The sequence below is a fragment of the Oncorhynchus mykiss genome, chromosome 6, assembly GCF_057628025.1.
Source record: "Oncorhynchus mykiss isolate SJ-2025 chromosome 6, ASM5762802v1, whole genome shotgun sequence".
Taxonomy (NCBI): Eukaryota; Metazoa; Chordata; class Actinopteri; order Salmoniformes; family Salmonidae; genus Oncorhynchus; species Oncorhynchus mykiss.
The window spans coordinates 77983044-78005970 of NC_143027.1; the positions used below are offsets into that span (position 1 = coordinate 77983044).

Below are 22927 nucleotides of genomic sequence, written 5' to 3' on the forward strand. Positions count from 1 at the left end.
GTTCCATTTGAGAAGGGTGCTCCTCCCTCACTGCATAGCCCGGTGCACTGCGGTTCAGCTGAATCAAGCTCCCTCAGTGGTAACATTGTGGGAGGCAACCCATCTGTCTAGAAAGAGATTACTCAATGTCTATAGCAGTGGTTCCCAACCTGGGGTATTAGGACACCTAGGGGTACTTGGCCTATCCATAGGAGGCAAAGAAAAACTAGTTTGTTAAAAGGCTGTAGAGAAGCTCTGTTTATTATTGATAATTTGTTCATGTTACTTGAGCAGTTCTTACAAAAACTACATTATTTACACAATCAAACCATATAACTATTCTTGATTTAGGCACAAAATATGAGGAAAGCTCAGTCCAAAAGATTCATTCATGTTTTTGATTAGATCAAATATACAATGGTTACAAAAATAACCCCTTGTGAATATAAAAATATGACATGGATATGAAAATATTAGTTGATCAATAAATAGCTTGAAACAATGAAAACCAGACTAGTGTATTTTGTTTTTGACAAAAGGTGCATCACTGAAACACAGTTAGTAGAAACTTCTTACAATCCCACAGATGAAACAAGCTGAAAGAGAAATATTTTGCACCAACCAAACACACAAAAATATGCTCATCTCAAAGAAAGACATCTGCATCATGTGGAAGTTCATGGGATCAATGTTCTTTGGGGTAAAAGTAAACTAAAGCATTCCATTGTGATTCACACACAACACCCACTCAACATTAAAAAGCCTTTAGAGTTATCAAAGACATCCAACACATAGGCCTATATATCGTCTGCAAGAATGAACCTACCAGTACATGGAGTGTAGGAATGGAGTGTGAGTGAGTGAATCAGATAGGTTCCTCAGTATTCCAACCTCAACCCAACTCCTGAGCCCATACAGTCTTCTGTACCTCTAGCAATGGATGTTTAATACAGTGTAGGTATGCTTTGGGAAGTTTTAGAGGTTTACAGACTGCAGATAGAAACCACTGGTTGACCTAGAGGTTTAGAGGTATACACACCGCAGATAGAAACCACTGGTTGACCTAGAGGTCAGGGAGCCACCTTTCTATAACGCTGTACTGGTGAGAGTTTTACTGTCTGTCAGGAGACAAAACTATTCCGTCTTGCTATTTAGTTAGTGTTCTTTCTTGGGTGGATATGTGACATTTTTAACACATTATTAACAACCAGGTCTCCACAACGGCCAGAATTTAAACTCTTCTACTCTCTCTGCAGCATTATGGGGTGGCAGGGTAGCCTAGTGGTTGGACTAGTAACCGGAAGGTTGCAAGTTCAAACTCCCGAGCTGACAAGGTACAAAATCTGTCGTTCTGCCCCTGAACAGGCAGTTAACCCACTGTTCCTAGGCCGTCATTGAAAATAAGAATTTGTTCTTAACTGACTTGCCTAGTTAAATAAAGGTCAAATCAAATTGTGGATAAAGTACATTCATATTTCAAAGAGGCTGTAATACTAAAGTGACATTCTCTTAATTAAAAGAAAAAAAGCTTCACAATGTTTTAATCTATTAAACCTACTCTTAATTCACAGTTTTCACTCCATTTTTATAAAATAACATCAGTTTGTTATCAACCCAACAAATGAATCAATCTCATATCAATCTCAGCCCACTACAACACAAATATTTTTGTTGTTGAATAAAACCAATACAAACTATGTCCCACTCCATTACACTATGAGCTGTATGTAGCGACAGCACCTTAACAAACCCTAACTAACCTCAGCAGCATCCTCGGACTGTGACACCATGCTCTTTCCTTCCCCATCATGGCCAGTAAAGAGAATGGCAGGTAAGTCTAGTGAAGCTGGGGGGCTAGAGCTATGTGATGACAGGTGTGCACTTCAGAAACTCAGACAGACACCCACCACTCCTTTAAAACGCTGGTGATCCATGTCCAATTAAGCCTCTGGTGCCTGGTGAAAGTTCAGAGGAGGCTGGTACCATTCCCAAGGCCCAGTTCTCATATCTCACTAGGGCAGCCTAAAACAGCAGAGCCCCTGTGCCATGTGCAGCCAAAGCCCATGCTTCTTGTAACACTTTGTAATGTAATGTCATTTTATTTAGGTAATTCCATTGATCATATAATGTAAAGAGCTCTTTCGTTGGAGGTGCCTCTTAGGTGGGACGTGAGGAGTTTGGTGGACACTCCAAGGGCATTAGGTGTGGGTTCGAGGCGAGACTGTCCAGGTGGGAGTTTACAGTCCAGTATAGTCTCAGGGAGCAGGGTCTGGTTGGCTCTGCATGCGTCTCTCTGCAGCTGCTGCCATGGTCCTGCGTCTCAGCATGGTCACGTCTGAGAGAGGGGCGTCTTCCTCCAGAGTGGGCAGGTCCTCCTCGTCCTCTGGGCTCTTTCTCAAGTATCTCCTGTGGGGAAATGAATTTTATTTACCTTTATTTATTTGAGGTCAATGTGGGTTGTGTTCAGCAGACACGAAACATAAGGAAATGCTCATGGCAGGGAGAAACTGTCTGAACCAGTCCAATAAGAAACGTTCATTTTGCTAAACTTTTGCTATGGTGTGTCCTTATAAACATAACAGTGATCGCAGGTATTTAGTTACAATAGAGCTATTCTGCTACTGTAGTTACTCAGTAAAAGAGCCAGTGACTGAACCCTGACCTAACAGACAAGAAACCACCACCAAGACAGCAACAGGTGTTTGCTCTCATCTAAGACTCTTATTTTGAAAAGATTGTCAGCTGAGGCCTGTTCAGGATGCCGGGTCACAGTTGCAAAACATTCAGACAGAAATTGATTGCGTAATAAGATATGATTGTCTGCGAAGTTGAATAGGGTAGGCTATATTTCTATCTGCAAAGCTGGGAAGGTTTCCCCTCACTGAATACACCCGTTTCATTTGACAGACTGGTCTAGTATTGCCGGTGGGGACAGTACAGTACCTGCGTGCCTGTTGCAGCAGCTCATCCTTCCTCTGAAGCAGCATCTTCTGTCTCTCCTCTGCAGACTTGGAGAAACGGCTCCCTCTGACCTCCAGGTTGTTCAGCTCTCTGGGAGCAGTATCCACCCCCCCACTGGCTCCTGCCCCCTCCTCTGGGCCTGGGTTCACCTGCACGGGGGAACGCTCAGCCGCCTGGAGTGGTAGAGGCAAGACATCTTTAATCAACACCAGTTAACACCACAGTATACACCTTTAAACACATTTGACTAGATCCTGAACTCATTCCCTCTCTTTTTCAACCTAACCCTCAGAAAGATGCAGTACAATCACACACAAGGGGAAAGTGTAGGCCTTCTGGGGTCTATATGTGGACCACCATGGCCAAAATACCCAATGAACTGGAGGACCTACCAGAGCAGGGAAGGGCACCACGATGCGTCCCTCCAGGATGTTGTCGGTGGTGACCTCCACAGAGCGGGTCAACTGCAGGTCCTGCAGCACCAAGTGGTAGGGAACCTGAGGAAACATCTCCTGGATCTGATGGGCCTGTGGGGAGTAGAACACTATGTTACCCAGCAGCCACCTCTATTCTAGTCAAGTCATATTGCTGCAATGAGAACATTGAAAACAAAGCTGTTGATGAAGGGCAGGTGTAAAAACAATCTTCAAAGCTCAGATGATGCTTGCGAGACCTCTTGGAAGGATTAAACCTAGTCCAGGACTAAAAAACATGCTGAAAGGAGAATCCCCTGGTGTCCCAGGAGGGGATTAGAGTAAGGCTGTGACTCACCATGGTGTTGAGCTGAGAGTTGTTGGCCTGCTGAGCGATAGCCAGGATGTTAGTTGTGTGCATCACCTCTACTGAGAAACTAGGCAGCCAGCTGGCGATGCGGGAGCCTGGGAGGAGACATCACCACAATAATCACTACCTGAAATGTGCACTATAAGAAATGTCTAACAGTGTGATGTCTGTCTATGTGACTATCAACATGTTATATGCCAGAACTCATCATCATCATCATCAACCATACTCAATAGAGTAGTCCATTCAGTGAGATCACCTGTGTTGTAAAACAAGTCTGTATGGACTTACCATCAAAGTGGAAGAAGTGATTGTGTTGGTTGAGGTGTGGTCTGGCGTCTGCAGCGGGGCCCAGGTTGTTCTCCAGTGGGAGGCCAGCCCCCTGCTGCTGGCCTCTGGCCGGGCCTCCATCACCACTGATGTTCAGGGACATCCTGCATGTTGGACACGACGTGTCCTGCTCCAGCCACGACCGCAGGCAGGAACTGAGGAATAGCAAACAGGAGCGTTAATGTACACAGATACGCATCAAACACAGGTACAGACACAACACTCTTAGTGTCAATCAAAACATCACCCACATAATGCCACATTCAATCAAGTGTGAGGTGCCAAGGTGGCTGGGTCAGTCTCTTACTTGTGGAAGAGGTGTCCGCAGGGCAGTTTACGTGCTGTCTGCATGGTGTCCCAGCAGATGGCACAGTCATCATTGTTGGCTACCAGTTCCTCGGCTGTGGCCACTGCAAACCTGAGCGGTACAGAGGATAACAAATCTAGATCAACAACTGCACTAGTCTCATGAATAGCTAACAGCTAGATAGCCCGTCATAAGAAAGCAGAGAGACTAGATTCACACAACACACACTGCTACAGCTTCATACACTGAGTCTCAGCTAAGAGTGAAAGAACACCACCCATCACCTAATAAGTAACAGTAGGGATGTATTATATACAAGACAGTGAGAGCAATCAGTAGGCTGGTCAGTAGACAGACCTGGCCTCCATGTTGTTGATGACACGGAGGTAGTTCTTGTGGCGTCGGATGCGGCGCTGCACCTCATGGAACAGATACCTCAGCTGCATGAAGATCACCAGACTGGCCATGGACAGCCAGATATTACCAAAGAGCTGAGGGGAGACGGGAGTCAAATATTAAACACAGCTCTAAGATATTACTAAAGAGCTGAGGGGAGACGGGAGTCAAATATTAAACACAGCTCTAAGATATTACTAAAGAGCTGAGGGGAGTCAAATGTTAAACACAGCTCTAATATATTACTAAAGAGCTGAGGGGAGTCAAATATTAAACACAGCTCTAATATATTACTAAAGAGCTGAGGGGAGTCAAATATTAAACACAGCTCTAATATATTACTAAAGAGCTGAGGGGAGTCAAATATTAAACACAGCTCTAAGATATTACTAAAGAGCTGAGGGGAGACCGGAGTCAAACGTTAAACACAGCTCTAAGATATTACTAAAGAGCTGAGGGGAGACGGGAGTCAAATGTTAAACACAGCTCTAATATATTACTAAAGAGCTGAGGGGAGTCAAATATTAAACACAGCTCTAATATATTACTAAAGAGCTGAGGGGAGTCAAATATTAAACACAACTCTAATATATTACTAAAGAGCTGAGGGGAGTCAAATATTAAACACAGCTCTAAGATATTACTAAAGAGCTGAGGGGAGTCAAATATTAAACACAACTCTAATATATTACTAAAGAGCTGAGGGGAGACGGGAGTCAAACGTTAAACACAACTCTAATATATTACTAAAGAGCTGAGGGGAGTCAAATATTAAACACAGCTCTAATATATTACTAAAGAGCTGAGGGGAGTCAAATATTAAACACAACTCTAATATATTACTAAAGAGCTGAGGGTAGTCAAATATTAAACACAGCTCTAATATATTACTAAAGAGCTGAGGGGAGTCAAATATTAAACACAACTCTAATATATTACTAAAGAGCTGAGGGGAGTCAAATATTAAACACAGCTCTAATATATTACTAAAGAGCTGAGGGGAGTCAAATATTAAACACAGCTCTAATATATTACTAAAGAGCTGAGGGGAGTCAAATATTAAACACAGCTCTAATATATTACTAAAGAGCTGAGGGGAGTCAAATATTAAACACAGCTCTAATATATTACTAAAGAGCTGAGGGGAGTCAAACGTTAAACACAGCTCTAATATATTACTAAAGAGCTGAGGGGAGTCAAATGTTAAACACAGCTCTAATATATTACTAAAGAGCTGAGGGGAGTCAAATATTAAACACAGCTCTAATATATTACTAAAGAGCTGAGGGGAGTCAAATGTTAAACACAGCTCTAATATATTACTAAAGAGCTGAGGGGAGACCGGAGTCAAACGTTAAACACAACTCTAATATATTACTAAAGAGCTGAGGGGAGTCAAATATTAAACACAGCTCTAATATATTACTAAAGAGCTGAGGGGAGTCAAATGTTAAACACAGCTCTAATATATTACTAAAGAGCTGAGGGGAGACCGGAGTCAAACGTTAAACACAACTCTAATATATTACTAAAGAGCTGAGGGGAGTCAAATATTAAACACAGCTCTAATATATTACTAAAGAGCTGAGGGGAGTCAAATATTAAACACAGCTCTAATATATTACTAAAGAGCTGAGGGGAGTCAAATATTAAACACAGCTCTAATATATTACTAAAGAGCTGAGGGGAGTCAAATATTAAACACAGCTCTAATATATTACTAAAGAGCTGAGGGGAGACGGGAGTCAAATATTAAACACAGCTCTAATATATTACTAAAGAGCTGAGGGGAGACGGGAGTCAAATATTAAACACAGCTCTAATATATTACTAAAGAGCTGAGGGGAGTCAAATATTAAACACAGCTCTAATATATTACTAAAGAGCTGAAGAGAGTCAAATATTAAACACAGCTCTAAGATATTACTAAAGAGCTGAGGGGAGTCAAATGTTAAAACAGCTCTACAATCAAACAACTCTCATCTAACTGAATACTGTGGTTCTCTCTCAATTCATCTTTCCTCGATTACTCTCATCTGAGAGGAGACACTATGGACCTTCTTCTCCAATTCAGTTGAAGGCGAGGAGATAGAATGCAAGGAATCGAAGAAAGACAAATTGAGATAGAGCCCTTATTTTAAATTCAGGCTAGTTCAGTCAGCCATCTTGTGTGCCTCTCACTGGTGCTCTTACCCATTCAGTTAGTTCCCTTACTAATACCATCCCGTAGTGCTCCCAGCTCTGTCACTCACCAGCATGTGAATGTGGTGCATAAGGTCCAGAGACAGCATAGACAGCTCCATGATGAAGTCAGTGTAGTAGATGTAGGAACCCTTACTCTCCCAGGTGCCTGGGTGGTTCAGATCCCACAGGTGAATGGTGTACCTGCAGAGAAACAGCCTTAGTCAGAACCCTGCCCTGGTCACAATCATTCCTTTTTATTTGAACATTTTAGCACTTATGCTTTTGAATTGTACACAACACAAATCAAATGTATTTATAAAGCCCTTTTTACATAAGTAGCTGTCACTAAGTGCTTATACAGAAACCCAGCCTAAAACCCCAAAGAGTAAGCAATGCAGATGTAGAAGCACAGTTGCTAGGAAAGACTCCCTAGAAAGGCAGGAACCTAGGAAGAAACCTACTGGTGGCAAGAAAAAGTATGTGAACCCTTTGGAAATGGATTTCCGCATAAATTGGTCATAGAATTTGATCTGCTCTTCATCTAGGTCACAACAATAGACAAACACAGTCCGCTTAAACTAATAGCACACAAACAATTACACGTTTTCATGTCTTTATTGAACACACCGTGTAAACATTCACAGTGCAGGGTGGGAAAAGTATGCGAACCCTTGGATTTAATAACTGCTTGACCCTCCTTTGGTAGCAATAACCTCAACCAAATGTTTTCTGTAGTTGCGGATCAGACCTGCACAATGGTCAGGAGGAATGTTGGACCATTCCTCTTTACAAAACTGTTTCAGTTCAGCAATATTGTTGGGATGTCTGGTGTGAACTGCTCTCTTGAGGTCATGCAACAGCATCTCAATCGGGTTGAGGACAGGACTCTGACTGGGCCACTCCAGAAGGCGTATTCTCGTCTGTTAAAGCCATTCCGTTGTTGATTTACTTCTGTGTTTTGGGACGTTGTCCTGTTGCATCACCCAACTCCTGTTGCGCTTCAATTGGCAGACAGATAGCCTAACATTCTTCTGCAAAATGTCTTGATAAACTTGGGAATTCATTTTTCCGTCAATGATAGCAATCTGTCCAGGCCCTGAGGCAGCAAAGCAGCCCCAAACCATGATGCTCCCCCCAACATACTTTACAGTTTGGATGAGGTTGATGTTGGTGAGCTGTGCCTTTTTTTTCTCCACACATAGTGTTCCTTCCAAACAACTCAACTGTAGTTTCATCTGTCCACAGAATATTCTGCTAGTAGCGCTGTGGAACATCCAGGTGCACTTTTGCAAACTTCAGATGTGCAGCAATGTTTTTTTTTGGACAGCAGTGGCTTCTTCCATGGTGTCCTCCCATGAACACCATTCTTGTTAATTGTTTTACATATCGTAGACTCGTCAACAGAGGTGTTAGCATTATCCAGAGATTTCTGTAAGTCGTACAGCTGACACTCTAGGATTCTTCTTTACCTCATTGAGCATTCTGCGCTGTGCTTTTGCCTTCATCTTTGCAGGACGGCCACTCCTCGGGAGAGTAGCAACAGTGCTGAACTTTCTCCGTTTATAGACAACTGGTCTTACCATGGACTGATGAACATCAAGGCTTTTAGAGACACTTTTGTAACCATTCCCAGCTTTATGCAAGTCAACAATTCTTAATCTTAGGTATTCTGAGATCTCTTTTGTTCGAGGCACGGTTCACATCAGGCAATGCTTCTTGTGAATAGCAAACTCAAATTTTGTGAGTGTTTTTTATAGGGCAAGGCAGTTCTAACCAACATCTCCAATCTCATCTCATTGATTGGACTACAGGTTAGCTGACTCCTGACTCCAATCGGCTTTTGGAGAAGTCATTAGCCTTGTGATTCACATACTATTTCCAACCTACACTGTGAATGTTTAAATGATGGATTCAATATAGACAAGAAAAATACAAAAATGTGTGTGTTATTAGTTTAAGCGCACTATGTTTGTCTATTGTTGTGACTTACATGAAGATCAGATCAAATTTGATGACGAATTTATGCAGAAATCCAGGTAATTCGAAAGGGTTCACATACTTTCTTGCCACTGTCGAGAGGAACCAGGCTCTATAGGGTGACCAGTCCTCAACTGTGCCAGATGGAGATAAGAGTACATAGTCATTAAGGCCAGACCAGCATCAACTTATTTTTGCTTGCGCTAATCAGTAGTTGTAGATCATCACTTAGCGTAACTCTCACTGGGCCAGGCAGAACGCGAACCTCCCCAAAATGCCCAACCAACGTAGCTCTGCGCACGCGCTCCTCTATTCATTTTAATGTGTTGACAGTTGGAGAAATTGATTGAGCCGCATTGAGAATTCAAAAAGTGCAAAAGCCAACAGTCCAACATTCTAGAACACTGTGCGTACATGGTTGGAACTCTGATATGCGCTTAATGCTATGGGTGTCCAGACAACACAAAGCAAAGCAACAACTCATACACTTGGCTCCTGTTTACAGGGTTTTTGTATGATTTAGCATAACGAATTAATGAACCGCTCCAATACAGCTGACTGCAAGTCATCATGATCACCTTCTGTAGCACAAAGCAGTCTTTCAACGGGTGCTCATGGTAACACATCTAATAGTACGCTAATATTAGAACTGGTTCATTCTAGATCCGCTACGTCATCTGTGTTGCAGTGCAAGAGGGTCTGCATTCTGCAAGGAAGGGTCTTACCTCATGATGACATGTCCAGTCCGCACAGTAACCAGCAGACACTGAAAGACAGAGAAAGACATAGGAATTATACATAAGTATTTTATACATCCTTTATTGTGGGAAACAAATGTAACTGATGACAATGACGTAATACTAATTTGTGACTGAGTAAACCTCGTTGTTACTGTAACTTACAATAAAACAACAGCTGGAACAAACTCCTGCAGGATGGTAGTCTTAGGAGATCCGAAACGTTTTGTTCTATAAGAATCTTCATCAGCTAACGTCACTTTTTGTGCATTTTGAAACATTTATGTAATCAGAAAAAGCACAAAGGCTTCATAATTCATAAGGGTCATGTTAACTGACTGATATTCTCTCAAAGAACAAAATGAATAACATATCCTAAGCCTGTGTTAACCTCAGACCTTATTTTTGGTGTCTATTCCAAAACCCTATTCTTTCCCCATAGGAATTTCTGAATGAACCAGAGGTAACTAATTTCCATTTATTAGGACTACATGCTGGTGAGCTCTTTAGGGTTAGGTCCTCACCTCGGCAGCCATGAAGGAGAGGGTGTGCATGCCATGGGCAGCGCCCAGCAGACCACAGACCACAGCCAGACCACAGCAGCCCAGCAGCAGGGACACCAGTAGGGTAAGGACACGCACATGGCTGTTCATAGAAGTAGTGGGGGAGAAGGACAGCTGCAAGGGGGAACAGGTACACATTAACCTACTGTATACACTCATTCAGAAAGAGAAATTACTAAACACACACACAGATGTAGACGGACACGCACACCTACATATAACTTGTACTTTCATACAAAGAGCGACCGACACACAGAATAACAATTTAGGGGTGGTTGCAGACTTCATGGGTACTAGACTTTCCCGTTGAGCATGTTTTTGGTCAAGAGGTAAGCTTTATCTGGGCAGTGTCACTGCAGCCCCATACTGTACTACTAACACATGCTCAAATAACATGTCTAGTGACACACAATATTGACACAGGTACAGTGACACACATACAGGCTTGTTATTCAGCCTTTCATCTAACTTTTACTGCAGACAGCAGCAACAAAGTACAGCATTACAACAGGTACCATGTCAGCTGATATGATAAGGGTCAAACCTAACACCCATTGATTGCAGACAAAGATATGTCATTCTTCACAATATGGTGTGATGTTCTGTTTTCCTATAGCTACAGCACACTACCTAAATGTTCATCTTAAGTTTTTTTGTAGTCCCCCACTCTGTAGTTTGAGTCTATGAAGTGACTGAAACATTAGCTAAACCTAAGACCCTGGCCTACATACATACAGCAAGAACTAGGCTTATTAATAGGTCTGGCCTGGACCAGAAAGAGACCAGGTCTATGGCAGTCACTGTGACTGAATGTATAGCCAACAGCGTCATATCACTGGCATCTAACATAGGTATATATGTTTACAGGGTAAACAAGTCAACAAGGTCACTCTCCCTACAGTACAGTGGGTGGGCCCATCTACATTTTGTCATTTCCTTATTTCAGTTTTTTATTTTTTATTCAGTACTCTAATAAGTTGTCATGCATACTGTGTAATAGCACTTGTTACCCAATATAACTAGTTTTATAACAATCTTTTTTTTTTTTTACCTTTATATCATGCCGTTACTCATAATTATTTAAAACTACTTATGACAAATGTTATATAGCTATTATAAAGGCTTTATGAATGCATTCATAAAAACACCTACAGTAAAGTGTTAAGCTATCTTAAGATGAACGCACCAATTTAAGTCACTCTGGATAAGAGCGTCTGCTAAATGACTAAAATGTACTGTTAGAGGTTGATAAGACGTACGTATTCAAAGCGGTCCTTGCACAGCTGGACCATGAGGTGGAGGAAGACCAGGGCAGAGAACCACAGACACCACATGACCACCTCCTCCACCATCTGAACGTTCAGCACCCCGAAGATAAAGATGAACTTATAGAAGATGAAGTTCCAGAACTTGTCCTTAAGGTGCTGAGGAGAGAGAGGAGGGGAGTGGAGTAGAGAGGAGATGGGAAGAGAGAGGGGTGGAGAGAGGAGAGGTCAAGACATTAGAACATGGATGGAGTGGTCAGAGTACACTAATAGACTCAAAACACCAGTGTGGGTTTCAATGATAAAATCTTGTTTTGTGGACTACTTGTGAAGGACATTTGTACTATTGTTTACATAAACACAGTTAGATGCCTAACCTTCAATAAGGTGACATCAAATTATCCCAAATATCAGTTATTAGGTTACCACCACAACTCCAAGCCTCACCTGCTTCTCACTGACTCGAAGGGGCCCAAAAACCATGCACTGGATCATCTTAGCAATTAACATCAGGGAACAGAAAGCTGTATTCACCAACACCTGAGGAGTAGAGAAGAGCAGACCACTTAGCAACCATGTAACAACTAAGTAACGTAACAACAATATTGGCTGCTTGGCTGAGTTGAGCCTATCTTAAATAAGACTTACCCATACAAAGAGACTGTCAGTGACCAGGTACCACATAACAGTGGTCGCCAATTCTGTATCTGCACCCACAACATCATCGCTAGTCACATGTTCTAGGCCGCCTCTATTATCCCCTACTAAGGGTGCCGGTGGTAGAGGCTCGTCCATGTCTGGAACCCCAAACCCCTGTTCTGTCACAGTAGTGTAGGCGCTGAAGATGCTTCCAGCCAGCAGAGCCACACTCAGCGCTGTGTAGGTCTGCAGACTTGGCCAGGGAAACCTCTCCAGGAATAGCAGAGGCATTGGAATGTTAATATTGGAGGTCTCTCACACACAAGACAAGACTTGTGAAGTTAGGCCTAATAGGCTTGACACTGTTTTTCACCACACCTTAGCTCTGTCCACAACCTGCAGGGAAGGAAAACAAATTAGTAATGCTACTGTAGGTAATGGTAATGCATGGAACTAGCTAGTTAGTGTAACGGTAGTAAGCCTGCGCAACAAGCCCTCTCTGTCTAGTACTAGTTTCTAGTGTTGTTTCACTGACCAGAGACAGTGGTAGAGGGCTAGCTGAGAAGCTAAACTTGCTAGTTAAGTTCATATTGTTATTAGCTAACTACCTATCTACCGCTATCAAAACAACGTCCATTTTGGTCCAGCTAGCTAGTGAGTGCTGGACTAATGTTAGCATGGAAGCTAGCTAGCTGTTAGCTACAAGTTTAGACAGCTAGCTAGCTACCCAATGTTGTATAGTTCAAATAAAACAATAAACTCCTATAGAGGACCTGATATTGCTTATAAATTAGCACTTTAGCTTGCTGGCTGTCTAGTTAAAAAGTCCAAACTCTCTAGCTAGCTAACGTTACCTGTCCCAGAGTCTATCAGTTTCCGTACTCGGTAGAGGTTGCTAACTAGCTAGCACTAGCTAGTTAGCTAGCTGGTGATTATGAAATACACCGAACCAGTCTGGTTCAAATTTGAGCAAAGACATTTCACTCAACTTACAAATTAATCAATTTGACGTTAACTAGCTAACTTCATGTCCAACATCCAATTTCCTCTTGTTGAGGTTGACAGTAGACTACGTTAAAATTCCCCGATCCGTTGTTATTGCTGCGTTCACACACTAGGCGGACCTAGGAAACTCGGTAATTTCCATTTTTCTAAGTCGTTGACCGCGGCACGTGTATACCAGTTAGCAAGTCGGACATTTCCGAGTTTCCTAGTTCCGTCTAGTGTATGAACGCGGCATATGTTGACGACATCTTGTTTATTTCTCACTGGCTGTTGAAAAACAATCTATGCTGAAACCCCAGGGGCCTGTTGCACAAAAGTAGAATTAAGACATCCGGGATAAATGACTCAGCTGAGCTCAATGAAGCCAAAACATGTGCGTCCAGGCTTAATTGGTTGCACAAAGACCAAGCCAGGATGAGCAGACACGGATTCATTAAGCCAGGTGAAACCAATCCTGGATAGGTGCGCGCTCACGGCTCACTCAAATAGACCCCGCCACAGATCACAGATTAACTGATTTACCATGGCAACTAGAGCCGCGTACTTTTCCCAGTCGGAAGCACAAATCCTCATGGAGGCATACGAGGAGGTAAAAGATATAATTAAGAAAAAAGGCAACACCGCCACAGTGATAAAGCAAAGAGAAAAAGCGTGGCAAAGTATTGCAGACCGCCTGAATGCGTAAGTAGTGCACAATTACACACTCACCGCTCCGCTGAAACATCACAATTACAATTCAAATATTTAATTCACATCTCCAAAAATGCAGTTGTACTGTAATTATGAAACGGTTAATTTTTTTTATTGAAATGCACTGCAGATATGAGTGAAATTGTGTAAAGTAACTCCATCACACTGTATAAAGCTATGATAAAATTTTTGATATTTTTACTGAAAACAAGACAAAAATACCAAGTAATTTTTTGCAGTGTGACTCCATTAAGTGTGTGTGTGTGTGTGTGTGTGTAGATTAAACATGAACGGGCCAAAACGGACATGGCAGCAGGTCAAAATCAAATACAAGAACATTCTGCAGAATGGTATGGTCCCTGACTAATATTTAACAAAGCACAAGCATATATTGTACCCAGAAGGTGCCTGCTCACACATTGTCTGTACTGTTTTAGCAGTGAAAAAGAATACCCACAGACAAGGCACGGGTGGTGGGTCACCAAAGGCTGACCTTACCCCAGCAGAGGACATGGCCTTGGAGCTAAATAAAGGCAGGCCCGTCTTAGAGGGGATCCCTGGGGGGAAAGAGACGAGCATAGGTTCCTCCCAAGATGCCACCCGCTTCATTCAAGGTATGTCCTTCCATCTCTACATGGGATACAACCACATTCATATTGAATCAATTTGGACTGTCTGACTTTGGTTTACCTATTGCCTTGCAGTGTCTGGCAGCACTGTGTTCCTGTTAGAGCCACCAGCACAAGCACCAGACGATGCTGATCCAGTGAGTACTCCATCAAAGGCATACTGTAGGCCTGGCATGTCTTGTCTACTAGCTTCAATATGAATCCGATTAAATGTGATAGGGTGAAGGCCCCAGTGCAGCAGCAACAGCACATGATGGAGACGATGATGAGGAGGAGACCATCTCTCTGGATTCCAGAAGGCATGAGGTATCATGTTAAGACTGTGAAAGTACTATTTACTCTACAATGGTGAGGAGTCCTCATCAAAATCAAAAAATCTAATTTCTTTTACAGGACCCAGATGCTATACAGTGGGAAAACCAGCCTGGCAACATAGTGCGTATTAATAAAAGGACACCACATCCTGCCAAATTCCAGCTGCGCTAATTGTATTGTGTTCACAGAGCTCACAAGCTATCAGAAAGTTGTATGGCAACCACCTCCGGTGCCAAATAGAACTGGCAGACATAGACATTCAGTACAAGAAGAAAAAGATGGAAAATCTTGCACTGGAGTTCGAAATAAAAAAGAGGACAATTAGGAAACTGGACCTTGAAATAAAAAAACTTGAGAGGGAGGTGATATGCCTTCAATGTACACTGTATGCTAACTGTAACACAAATGTATTAATCATTATTTTTCTTTCCTCCCCCAGCTCCAAGAAGATGACACAGCTCAAAATAAAAATTAGGTATATTCTCGTAAAGTCAAGTGAGCCATGACATATGAGCTCTTATTGTGAGCACACAGGACGGTGGCATCTTTCTAAGGTTTTTTTTATTTTCCCAGCAATCAGTACAACCAAGTCATCGTTATAAGGCATCGCCCTCTTTTGCCCACCCCCCCCAGCACCAGGTGTGGCCACTAGCCTATATGAAGGCCCAAAATTGTGTGTTCCTTTCTGCTCTGACAATGGCATGCCCATTCGTGCGAGATGTGGTGGATGAAGAAGCACTTGTGCTGAGGAGAGCCTTCAGGTGAGAAAGGGTCTTCAGGGACCGGTTGGACCCACTGGCCTTCCCTGATGACCATCTATATGAAAGATACAGGTTTTCTGCAGATGGCATCAGGTATCTATGCAGACTACTGGGTCCCAGGATTAAGCACCGCACTGCACGGAGCCATGCACTGAGTGTGGAGCAAATGGTTTGTGTGGCCTTGCGCTTTTTTGCTAGTGGAGCCTTCCTGTACTCAGTGGGGGATGCAGAACAGCTGAACAAGGCCACAATTTGCCGCACAATAAGGAGTGTGTGTCTGGCTATCAAAGCATTAGCAGATGTCTTCATCTCCTTCCCTGGCCACAGAAGACTCTGTGACATCAAAGAGGAGTTCTATAGGATTGCAGGTAAGAGGATCTACAAATTACAGGACAACTGTTAACACATAGTAGGATACTCATTACTTTGTGTGACAGGTTTCCCCAATGTCATTGGTGCAGTGGACTGCACACACATAAGGATAAAAGCCCCCTCAGGTGCCCATGAGGCCGATTTTGTGAATAGGAAATCCTTTCACAGCATTAATGTTCAGGTGAACATAACTTTTTGATATTGTCCATTGACGAACACTCTGCATTGCCAGTGATGTGCATTGATTGGTGTAATATTCCTCATCTTATGATTTCAGATGGTCTGCAATGCTGACTGTGTGATCAGCAATGTTGTGGCAAAATGGCCTGGCTCAGTCCATGACTCCAGAATCTTTCGGGCCTCTGAAATCTATCAGTGCCTATCACAAGGTAAGCCACACAACCCCTATTTATAACCATCATGGCTGTGTCAAGAATATCACTGTGTTTATGAGGTAGTAATGATGAGATTTTGTGTTGACAGGTGAATTCTCTGGTGTGTTGCTGGGAGACAGGGGGTATGGCTGCCAGCCTTTTCTCCTGACACCTTTCACAGACCCCCAGGAAGCACAGCAGGCCTACAACCATGCCCATGCCAGGACCAGGGCCAGAGTTGAAATGACCTTTGGCCTCCTGAAGGCACGCTTTCACTGCCTTCACAAATTAAGGGTCAGCCCTGTTAGGGCATGTGATATTACTGTGGCTTGTGCTGTCCTCCACAATGTGGCCTGCCTGAGGAAGGAGAGGGCCCCCAGAGTGCCACCAGCCATGGACTGGGACAATCCGGCAATCTTCCCTGATGACGACAGTGGTCGGCTGCTGAGGGACCAATATGTGTTGAATTATTTTAGTTAGTATGTGTGCTTTCAATTTTGGTTAAATATGTCCTGCGGTGGCAGAGGAATTTGGTTTTTTTTGGGTTCGTTTTTTGACGAATTTGGCCTCTTATGATGTTTGTGCGGTATACTGTGTGTAATACAAGGCTGCAGGGAGGCTACTGCATCCATTCATTTGTCTGTTCAGTTGATGTGTATGGATTTGTCCTGCATTTATTTTAGTGTGCAGACATGCAGGGTGTGTTATACACATTCAAAGGTCTGTATATGTATCATTTTGTATAATATGCTTAGATTCTGTGCTTTCCATCTTGTAGAGTCACTGTGACTTCAGTTTTGAAAGGAGCTGATGGTTTACCTGCTTTGTTTTGTCCTTATTCAATAAAGGAACATAATGTTACACATTGTGTTTTTATATTCATATGGAATGTGTATTTGTTTATATGACAGAGTACTAGGGCCACACTGAAGAAAAAGGATAAAGTCATAAATTTATGAGGCTGGTTCTTTCTGCAGAAAAGCTACATATTGTTTTTACAGTTTTGATACTTATGACAATGTGATACTTAATATTCTGGCACATCAGCATGTCTTTGTTTATGAAACCATACTGAAGTACAATTTCACGAAATGCCCCACATCTGTCATTTTAACAACTGTCCTCCTTTAAAACAACTGGTTACAATATTATGACTTGTGTTTTTTTCCCCTCTGTGGCCCTAATATTCTAGCATTTTATATATAGCCTTATAGTCTATGGGAAACTGTAAATTATCTAATGATAGCAACATCATCTAAAAATCATTTTTTATCCAAAATCATTGAAATTAATGATCACAAACGTTTAAATAACAGTGGGTCTAGTTATATGTGATAACAATGTATAGTGAGCAGTGAAATAACTATTGGTTTCCATTTGTGGTGACTGCTGACTGACATTAGGGATGAGATTAAATAGATCCTGGAATTTAGCCTGGTCTGGAGCAGGCTAGCTCCACAGAATAAATCTCCATGGTAATTTATACCATAACATATCCTCCTGCCCCCTATCCATCTTTAGTGCAACCGGATTACGGATCAATTGAGCCAGGATCACCAAGATATCCTGGCTTAATCCCTTATCCTAGTTTTGTGCAACAGGCCCCAGGACATGAAATTCTGAGCGTCATCACAACTTTCAAAATAAGAGTCTATCAAGTGCAATGTTGTCCAGTAAAATCAGGGTTGGGGTACACTACACGTAATCAACTACATGTCTAATAAGGAAAAACAACTACCTGTAATCACTTACTTTACCAGCTAAAAATATTGCAATCAGATTACAGATGCTTTTGAAAAACTATATGATTATTTTTTTATTCAGAAAGGATGTTTGCAAAAAATAAATTCTGACGTCTCTGTTTTCTCAATGACTTTCAATTCAACATAAAAAAGGTGCAAGTTTAAGTTTGTTCAAGTCAGAGACTAGTATGACGACACACCAAATTAGTTTGATGGATCCTTTTTATCTTTTTTTCTAATGACTCTTAAGGAAACAGTCATCCAAAAGTAATGTAACTAGGATTACAGTTTTGGACAGGTTGGTAACTGTGGAAGTAATCAGATTATGTTACTGCGTTTGTGTTATCCTAGTTACATTACTGATTACTAGTTTGTAATAGATTACATTCAGAACGTAACCTACCCATCCATAAAATCTAATACATTTGTTGAATTAATTCATGACAAACCCTGTTTACAGCAGGTATAAAAGCTGCAGTCAAATGCTTATGCACTAGCTTCCCCAACAATGCAGTAGAGTAATCAATAATAACAATGAAAAGAGTCAACCCTATGTCAAATAAAATGCTATTTTTCACATGCGCCAAATACAACAGGTGTAGACTTTACCGTGAAATGCTCACTTGCAACAATGCAGAGTTAAAAAGTAAGAAACTATTTTTCTTTAGCAAAAATGTTAACACAATAAATTAACAATAACGAGGCTACAGTATATACAAGGAGTACCGGTACCGAGTCAATGTGCAGGGGTACAAGGTTGTTGAGGTAATATGTACATGTAGGTAGGGGTAAAAATTACTAGGCAATCAGGAAAGATAATAAACAGAGTAGCAACAGTGCATGTGAAGAGTGAAAAAGTGTGAAAGTGTGTCTATATGTGAGTGTGTGGTGTCAATATGCATGTGTGTGTTTTGTGTGAGCGTATGTAGTGTGTGTGTGTGTGTGGTGTCAATATGCATGTGTGTGTGTGTGTGTGTGTGTGTGTGCATGCTTGCGTGCAAAAAAAGGGGGAGGGGTGGAGGGGGGATCAATGTAAAATGCGCCCAACACAATGCACTCACGCACAAAAAATTATTATTGTATAAACTGTAATGGGGAAGGCATACATCATCTACTGTAAAAAATAAATACAATACAAAATACATCAAATATTTAACAACCTTTTCATTTTTCTTTGTCACGTCTAGCTAACCACATTACTGTCACACTCAGACAGAAACCCTTGTTTGTTTTATTACAGAAGTAAAGTGACCGTTACTGCTTTTGAGGCCAAGGGTGATATAAGGAAGTACTCCCCAGACAAAATCATTATTTCTTAGGAAACAGCAGTTGACTGCAGTGCAAAATGAAGAGCTCGGGCTCCTCCATCTCAGACGATGATGATGCATTGTTTAATGAAACATCAACCATAGGGCGATCAGTAGTCTGTGTGATCCTGGGCCTGTCGTTCCTGGTGGGGGTCCCGGGGAACCTGCTGGTGATCTGGACCATCCTCAGGCACGTCCAGCAGCGCTCCCACACCGTGGTGCTCATCCTCCACCTGGCTGCTGCAGACCTGCTGGTGCTCATCACCCTGCCCCTGTGGATCTACTCCCTCCCTGGCCCGCTCCTGGGTGTTTGGGGAGACATCCTGTAAGGCCATGGTGTACGTCATCAACACCTGCATGTACAGCAGCGTCTTCCTCATCACCCTCATGAGCGTTGAGCGCTTCCTTGTCATCCGGTACCCGTTCAAGATGTTGCGTTGGAAGACCAAGGCCATTATGGACTCTGGGTTCTGGCTTTCCTTTTAGGGATCCCATCCATTCTTACCCGCTCCATCAATGAGATCGATGGGACTGAGCAGTGTCTTTTCAGGGAGTACAGCTCAGTGGCCCAAGAGGTGGTGTTCTTATGCCTGGAGACCTTGGTGGGCTTCGTGGTCCCCTTCTCCACCCTGGCTGTCTGTTCCTGTCTAGTAGCAACACACATGAGGACAATGCATTTCGGCAGCAGCAAACAGAAGTCGACAGTTCTGATCAGTAGTGTGTGTGGTGGTAGCCTTCGTTCTCTGCTGGCTTCCTCACCATGTCCTCAACACTGTAGACCTAGTCAGCATCCTGACAGAGGATCCAGATGATGTTGTGCCTGTTTCAGTGGCCCAGACTGCAATAGTGTTTATCTCTGGAGTGCTGGCCTTCATTAGTAGCTCTGTGAACCCTGTGTTCTATTCCTTCGCTGCAAGGAACTTTCAGGGCAGTCTCCAGGAGTCCCGCATGATCAGGCTGTTCCAGGAACTCTTCTCACACACCTCCTCCAAGCTAAGGGGATCTGGCAACACAATAGGATCTGGCAACACAATAGGATTGGAAAACACAATGTCCTCAGTAAGGCCAGACTGCAACAATACCACAGACATAACTACCGTGTAGGACTACAGAGATGGTGGCGCTGGATAAGAGCATTCTGGATAAGTCGTTCTGGATAAGAGCGCCTGCTAAATGACTAAAATGTCAAATGAAAACTGTGACCTGATCATTGATTCAGATGTCAGCATTGATGAGAAATAAATATGTCTAGAATCTAGAAGTTTGATTAACAGTTGTATTTTTATGATCATGGTACAAAATGTAGATATTGTTGTGGTCCTTGTGATATACGGTGAGAAAAGCTCACACAAGTAATTCAATTGTGACTATTTCAACACAATAAAGAGATTGCATTTTCTCATAAAGTGGTATAATCTAAATAACATTTATTCATGGTCATGTTACAATTCCTTGAATATTATTTGATTTATTTTATTTAACCTTTATTTTGTCTTGAAATTCATGTTACATAAAATAACACACTGCCTTACTCTATTTGATCACAATAAAAACATATAATCTGATCTCAAGCTCATATGACTTCAATAAAAGTCATTTGTGGTCAATACAATTGTTTGAACTCTTAAAATAGCTCAGAATATATATTTTTCCAGACAGTGCCACAATAAGGACCCACTGGATGACTCAGTGCTATGTCTCTCACAGAGTGATGGCTCTGTGAAAAACCAACCTCTTTCCTGTTCTCCTCAGCAAAGTTAAAGGGAAGTGAAAGCTTGCTGGTGCAGCACTTTTTTTCTGTCTGAGTATGTACACCAGATAGAAGGCACGTAAAGCGAGGTGAGGCAAGGCGATCGGCAGCATCAACCAGAACCGTTCGATCATCAGCTGTCTTCAGCTTCAGAGTCTACCATGGCTCCTGATGAGTTTCCTGGCGGGACAGTGGTGGCCTGTGTGATCCTGGGCCTGTCGTTCCTGGTGGGGGTCCCAGGGAACCTGCTGGTGATCTGGACCATCCTGAGGCACGTCCAGCAGCGCTCCCACACCGTGGTGCTCATCCTCCACCTGGCTGCTGCAGACCTGCTGGTGCTCATCACCCTGCCCCTGTGGATCTACTCCCTGGCCCGCTCCTGGGTGTTCGGGGAGGCATCCTGTAAGGCCATGGTGTACGTCATCAACACCTGCATGTACAGCAGCGTCTTCCTCATCACCCTCATGAGCGTTGAGCGCTTTGTCGCTGTCCGACACCCCTTTGCCTCAGCCGGCTGGAGGAGGAAGAAGGCCTTGAATAAAGTTCTTCTTGTTCTGTGGGCTGCTGCGTTCCTATTCAGCACCCCGGTCTTTCCCACCCAGGTGGTGGAGGGGGACCCTGGGGAGGAGCATTGCCTGTACAGGGACTACACCTCAGACGGCCAGGAGGCAGTGTGTGTTCTACTGGAGACGCTGGTGGGCTTTGCTGTCCCCTTTTGCATTCTTGTGGTCTGCTACAGCTGTCTCTACAGCCGCATCGCACAGATGACCTTTAAGTCCAAGCGTAAGTCCATGGGGTTGATTGCAAGCATGGTAGTGGTGTTCGCATTATGCTGGACCCCTCACCACGTCGGCAACGTGCTCTCCCTCGTCATCCTCACCATCAAGGGGTCCCACCGAGAGGCCGCAGCGCGTATAGAGAGCGTCAGAACCACCATGACTTTCATTGCTGGAGCGCTCGTGTTCATCAGTAGTTCGGTCAACCCTTTGCTCTATGTGTTTGTGGCACGTACGTTCCGGAGTTCTCTGAGGGAGACAGGCATTCAGAAATTGTTCTGGCACATCTCAAGCACAGCTCCTGGAGAGGGGACTAAAGAACTGTTCTTTGTGACCAAGAGACCAAGCATCTCTCAGACACAGAGCCACAGCTCCCAGTGTGTCACAGAGCCTAAGGAACAAATGGATGTACTTATAAATGTATGTGAAAATGTTTCTTCCTGAGATTGAAAATGATGTTTATCACATGTTTTTGATAAAGAGTTTTGTGTGTAAATTACAAAGTTTGATTTGTCACATTGTTTCTATATGTTAATTAACTTAAAATGTAGAATAGCAATTGTTAGTAATGTCTATGTCAAACATAATGCATATAAAAACATTAAAATAGGTTCTGTATATCATTTTACCTGTAGTGAATTTGAATTAACATTTGAAATACTTTTTAACATATACACATTTTTCTATGTAGGCCCCACTGTGTTAGACACATTTTTCTATGTAGGCCCCACTGTGTTAGCCACATTTTTCTATGTAGGCCCCACTGTGTTAGACACATTTTTCTATGTAGGCCCCACTGTGTTAGACACATTTTTCTATGTAGGCCCCACTGTGTTAGACACATTTTTCTATGTAGGCCCCACTGTGTTAGACACATTTTTCTATGTAGGCCCCACTGTGTTAGACACATTTTTCTATGTAGGCCCCACTGTGTTAGACACATTTTTCTATGTAGGCCCCACTGTGTTAGACACATTTTTCTATGTAGGCCCCACTGTGTTAGACACATTTTCTATGTAGGTCCCACTGTGTTAGACACATTTTTCTATGTAGGCCCCACTGTGTTAGACACATTTTTCTATGTA

General features: G+C 42.7%; 2 protein-coding genes, 1 long non-coding RNA gene and 1 pseudogene across 4 annotated transcripts; 3 read left to right on the forward strand and 1 right to left on the reverse strand.

Moving 5' to 3' along the window:
- Positions 1–209: 209 nt before the first annotated feature.
- Positions 210–13641, reverse strand: LOC110526619 (E3 ubiquitin-protein ligase AMFR). 2 transcript variants are annotated; one of them, XM_036980999.2, is made up of 14 exons: positions 12976–13641; positions 12131–12517; positions 11930–12022; positions 11477–11641; positions 10179–10331; positions 9643–9683; positions 7009–7141; positions 4718–4851; positions 4361–4471; positions 4015–4208; positions 3712–3818; positions 3333–3467; positions 2923–3113; positions 210–2385 (listed from the first exon to the last, which is right to left on the reverse strand). In XM_036980999.2, the coding sequence occupies exons 2-14, from the start codon at positions 12410–12412 to the stop codon at positions 2235–2237; spliced, it is 1890 nt and encodes a 629-aa protein (XP_036836894.2). In that variant the 5' UTR covers positions 12413–12517; positions 12976–13641; the 3' UTR covers positions 210–2234. The 2 variants fall into 2 exon arrangements, with proteins under 2 accessions (XP_036836894.2, XP_021463413.2); XM_021607738.3 differs by having other exon boundaries at positions 13115–13623.
- A 1023-nt stretch (positions 13642–14664) lies between these two features.
- On the forward strand, positions 14665–16282 carry LOC149983104 (uncharacterized). Its single transcript, XR_016496888.1, has 4 exons — positions 14665–14751; positions 14839–14880; positions 15200–15235; positions 15334–16282. It is a non-coding gene; the product is annotated as an uncharacterized LOC149983104 (long non-coding RNA).
- A 3000-nt stretch (positions 16283–19282) lies between these two features.
- On the forward strand, positions 19283–20513 carry LOC110525051 (leukotriene B4 receptor 1-like; annotated as a pseudogene).
- Positions 20514–21072: 559 nt separating this feature from the next.
- Positions 21073–22465, forward strand: LOC110526620 (leukotriene B4 receptor 1-like). Its single transcript, XM_021607739.3, has one exon. It carries the CDS (start codon positions 21228–21230, stop codon positions 22284–22286), a length of 1059 nt encoding a protein of 352 aa, XP_021463414.1. The 5' UTR covers positions 21073–21227; the 3' UTR covers positions 22287–22465.
- The last annotated feature ends 462 nt before the right edge of the window (positions 22466–22927 follow it).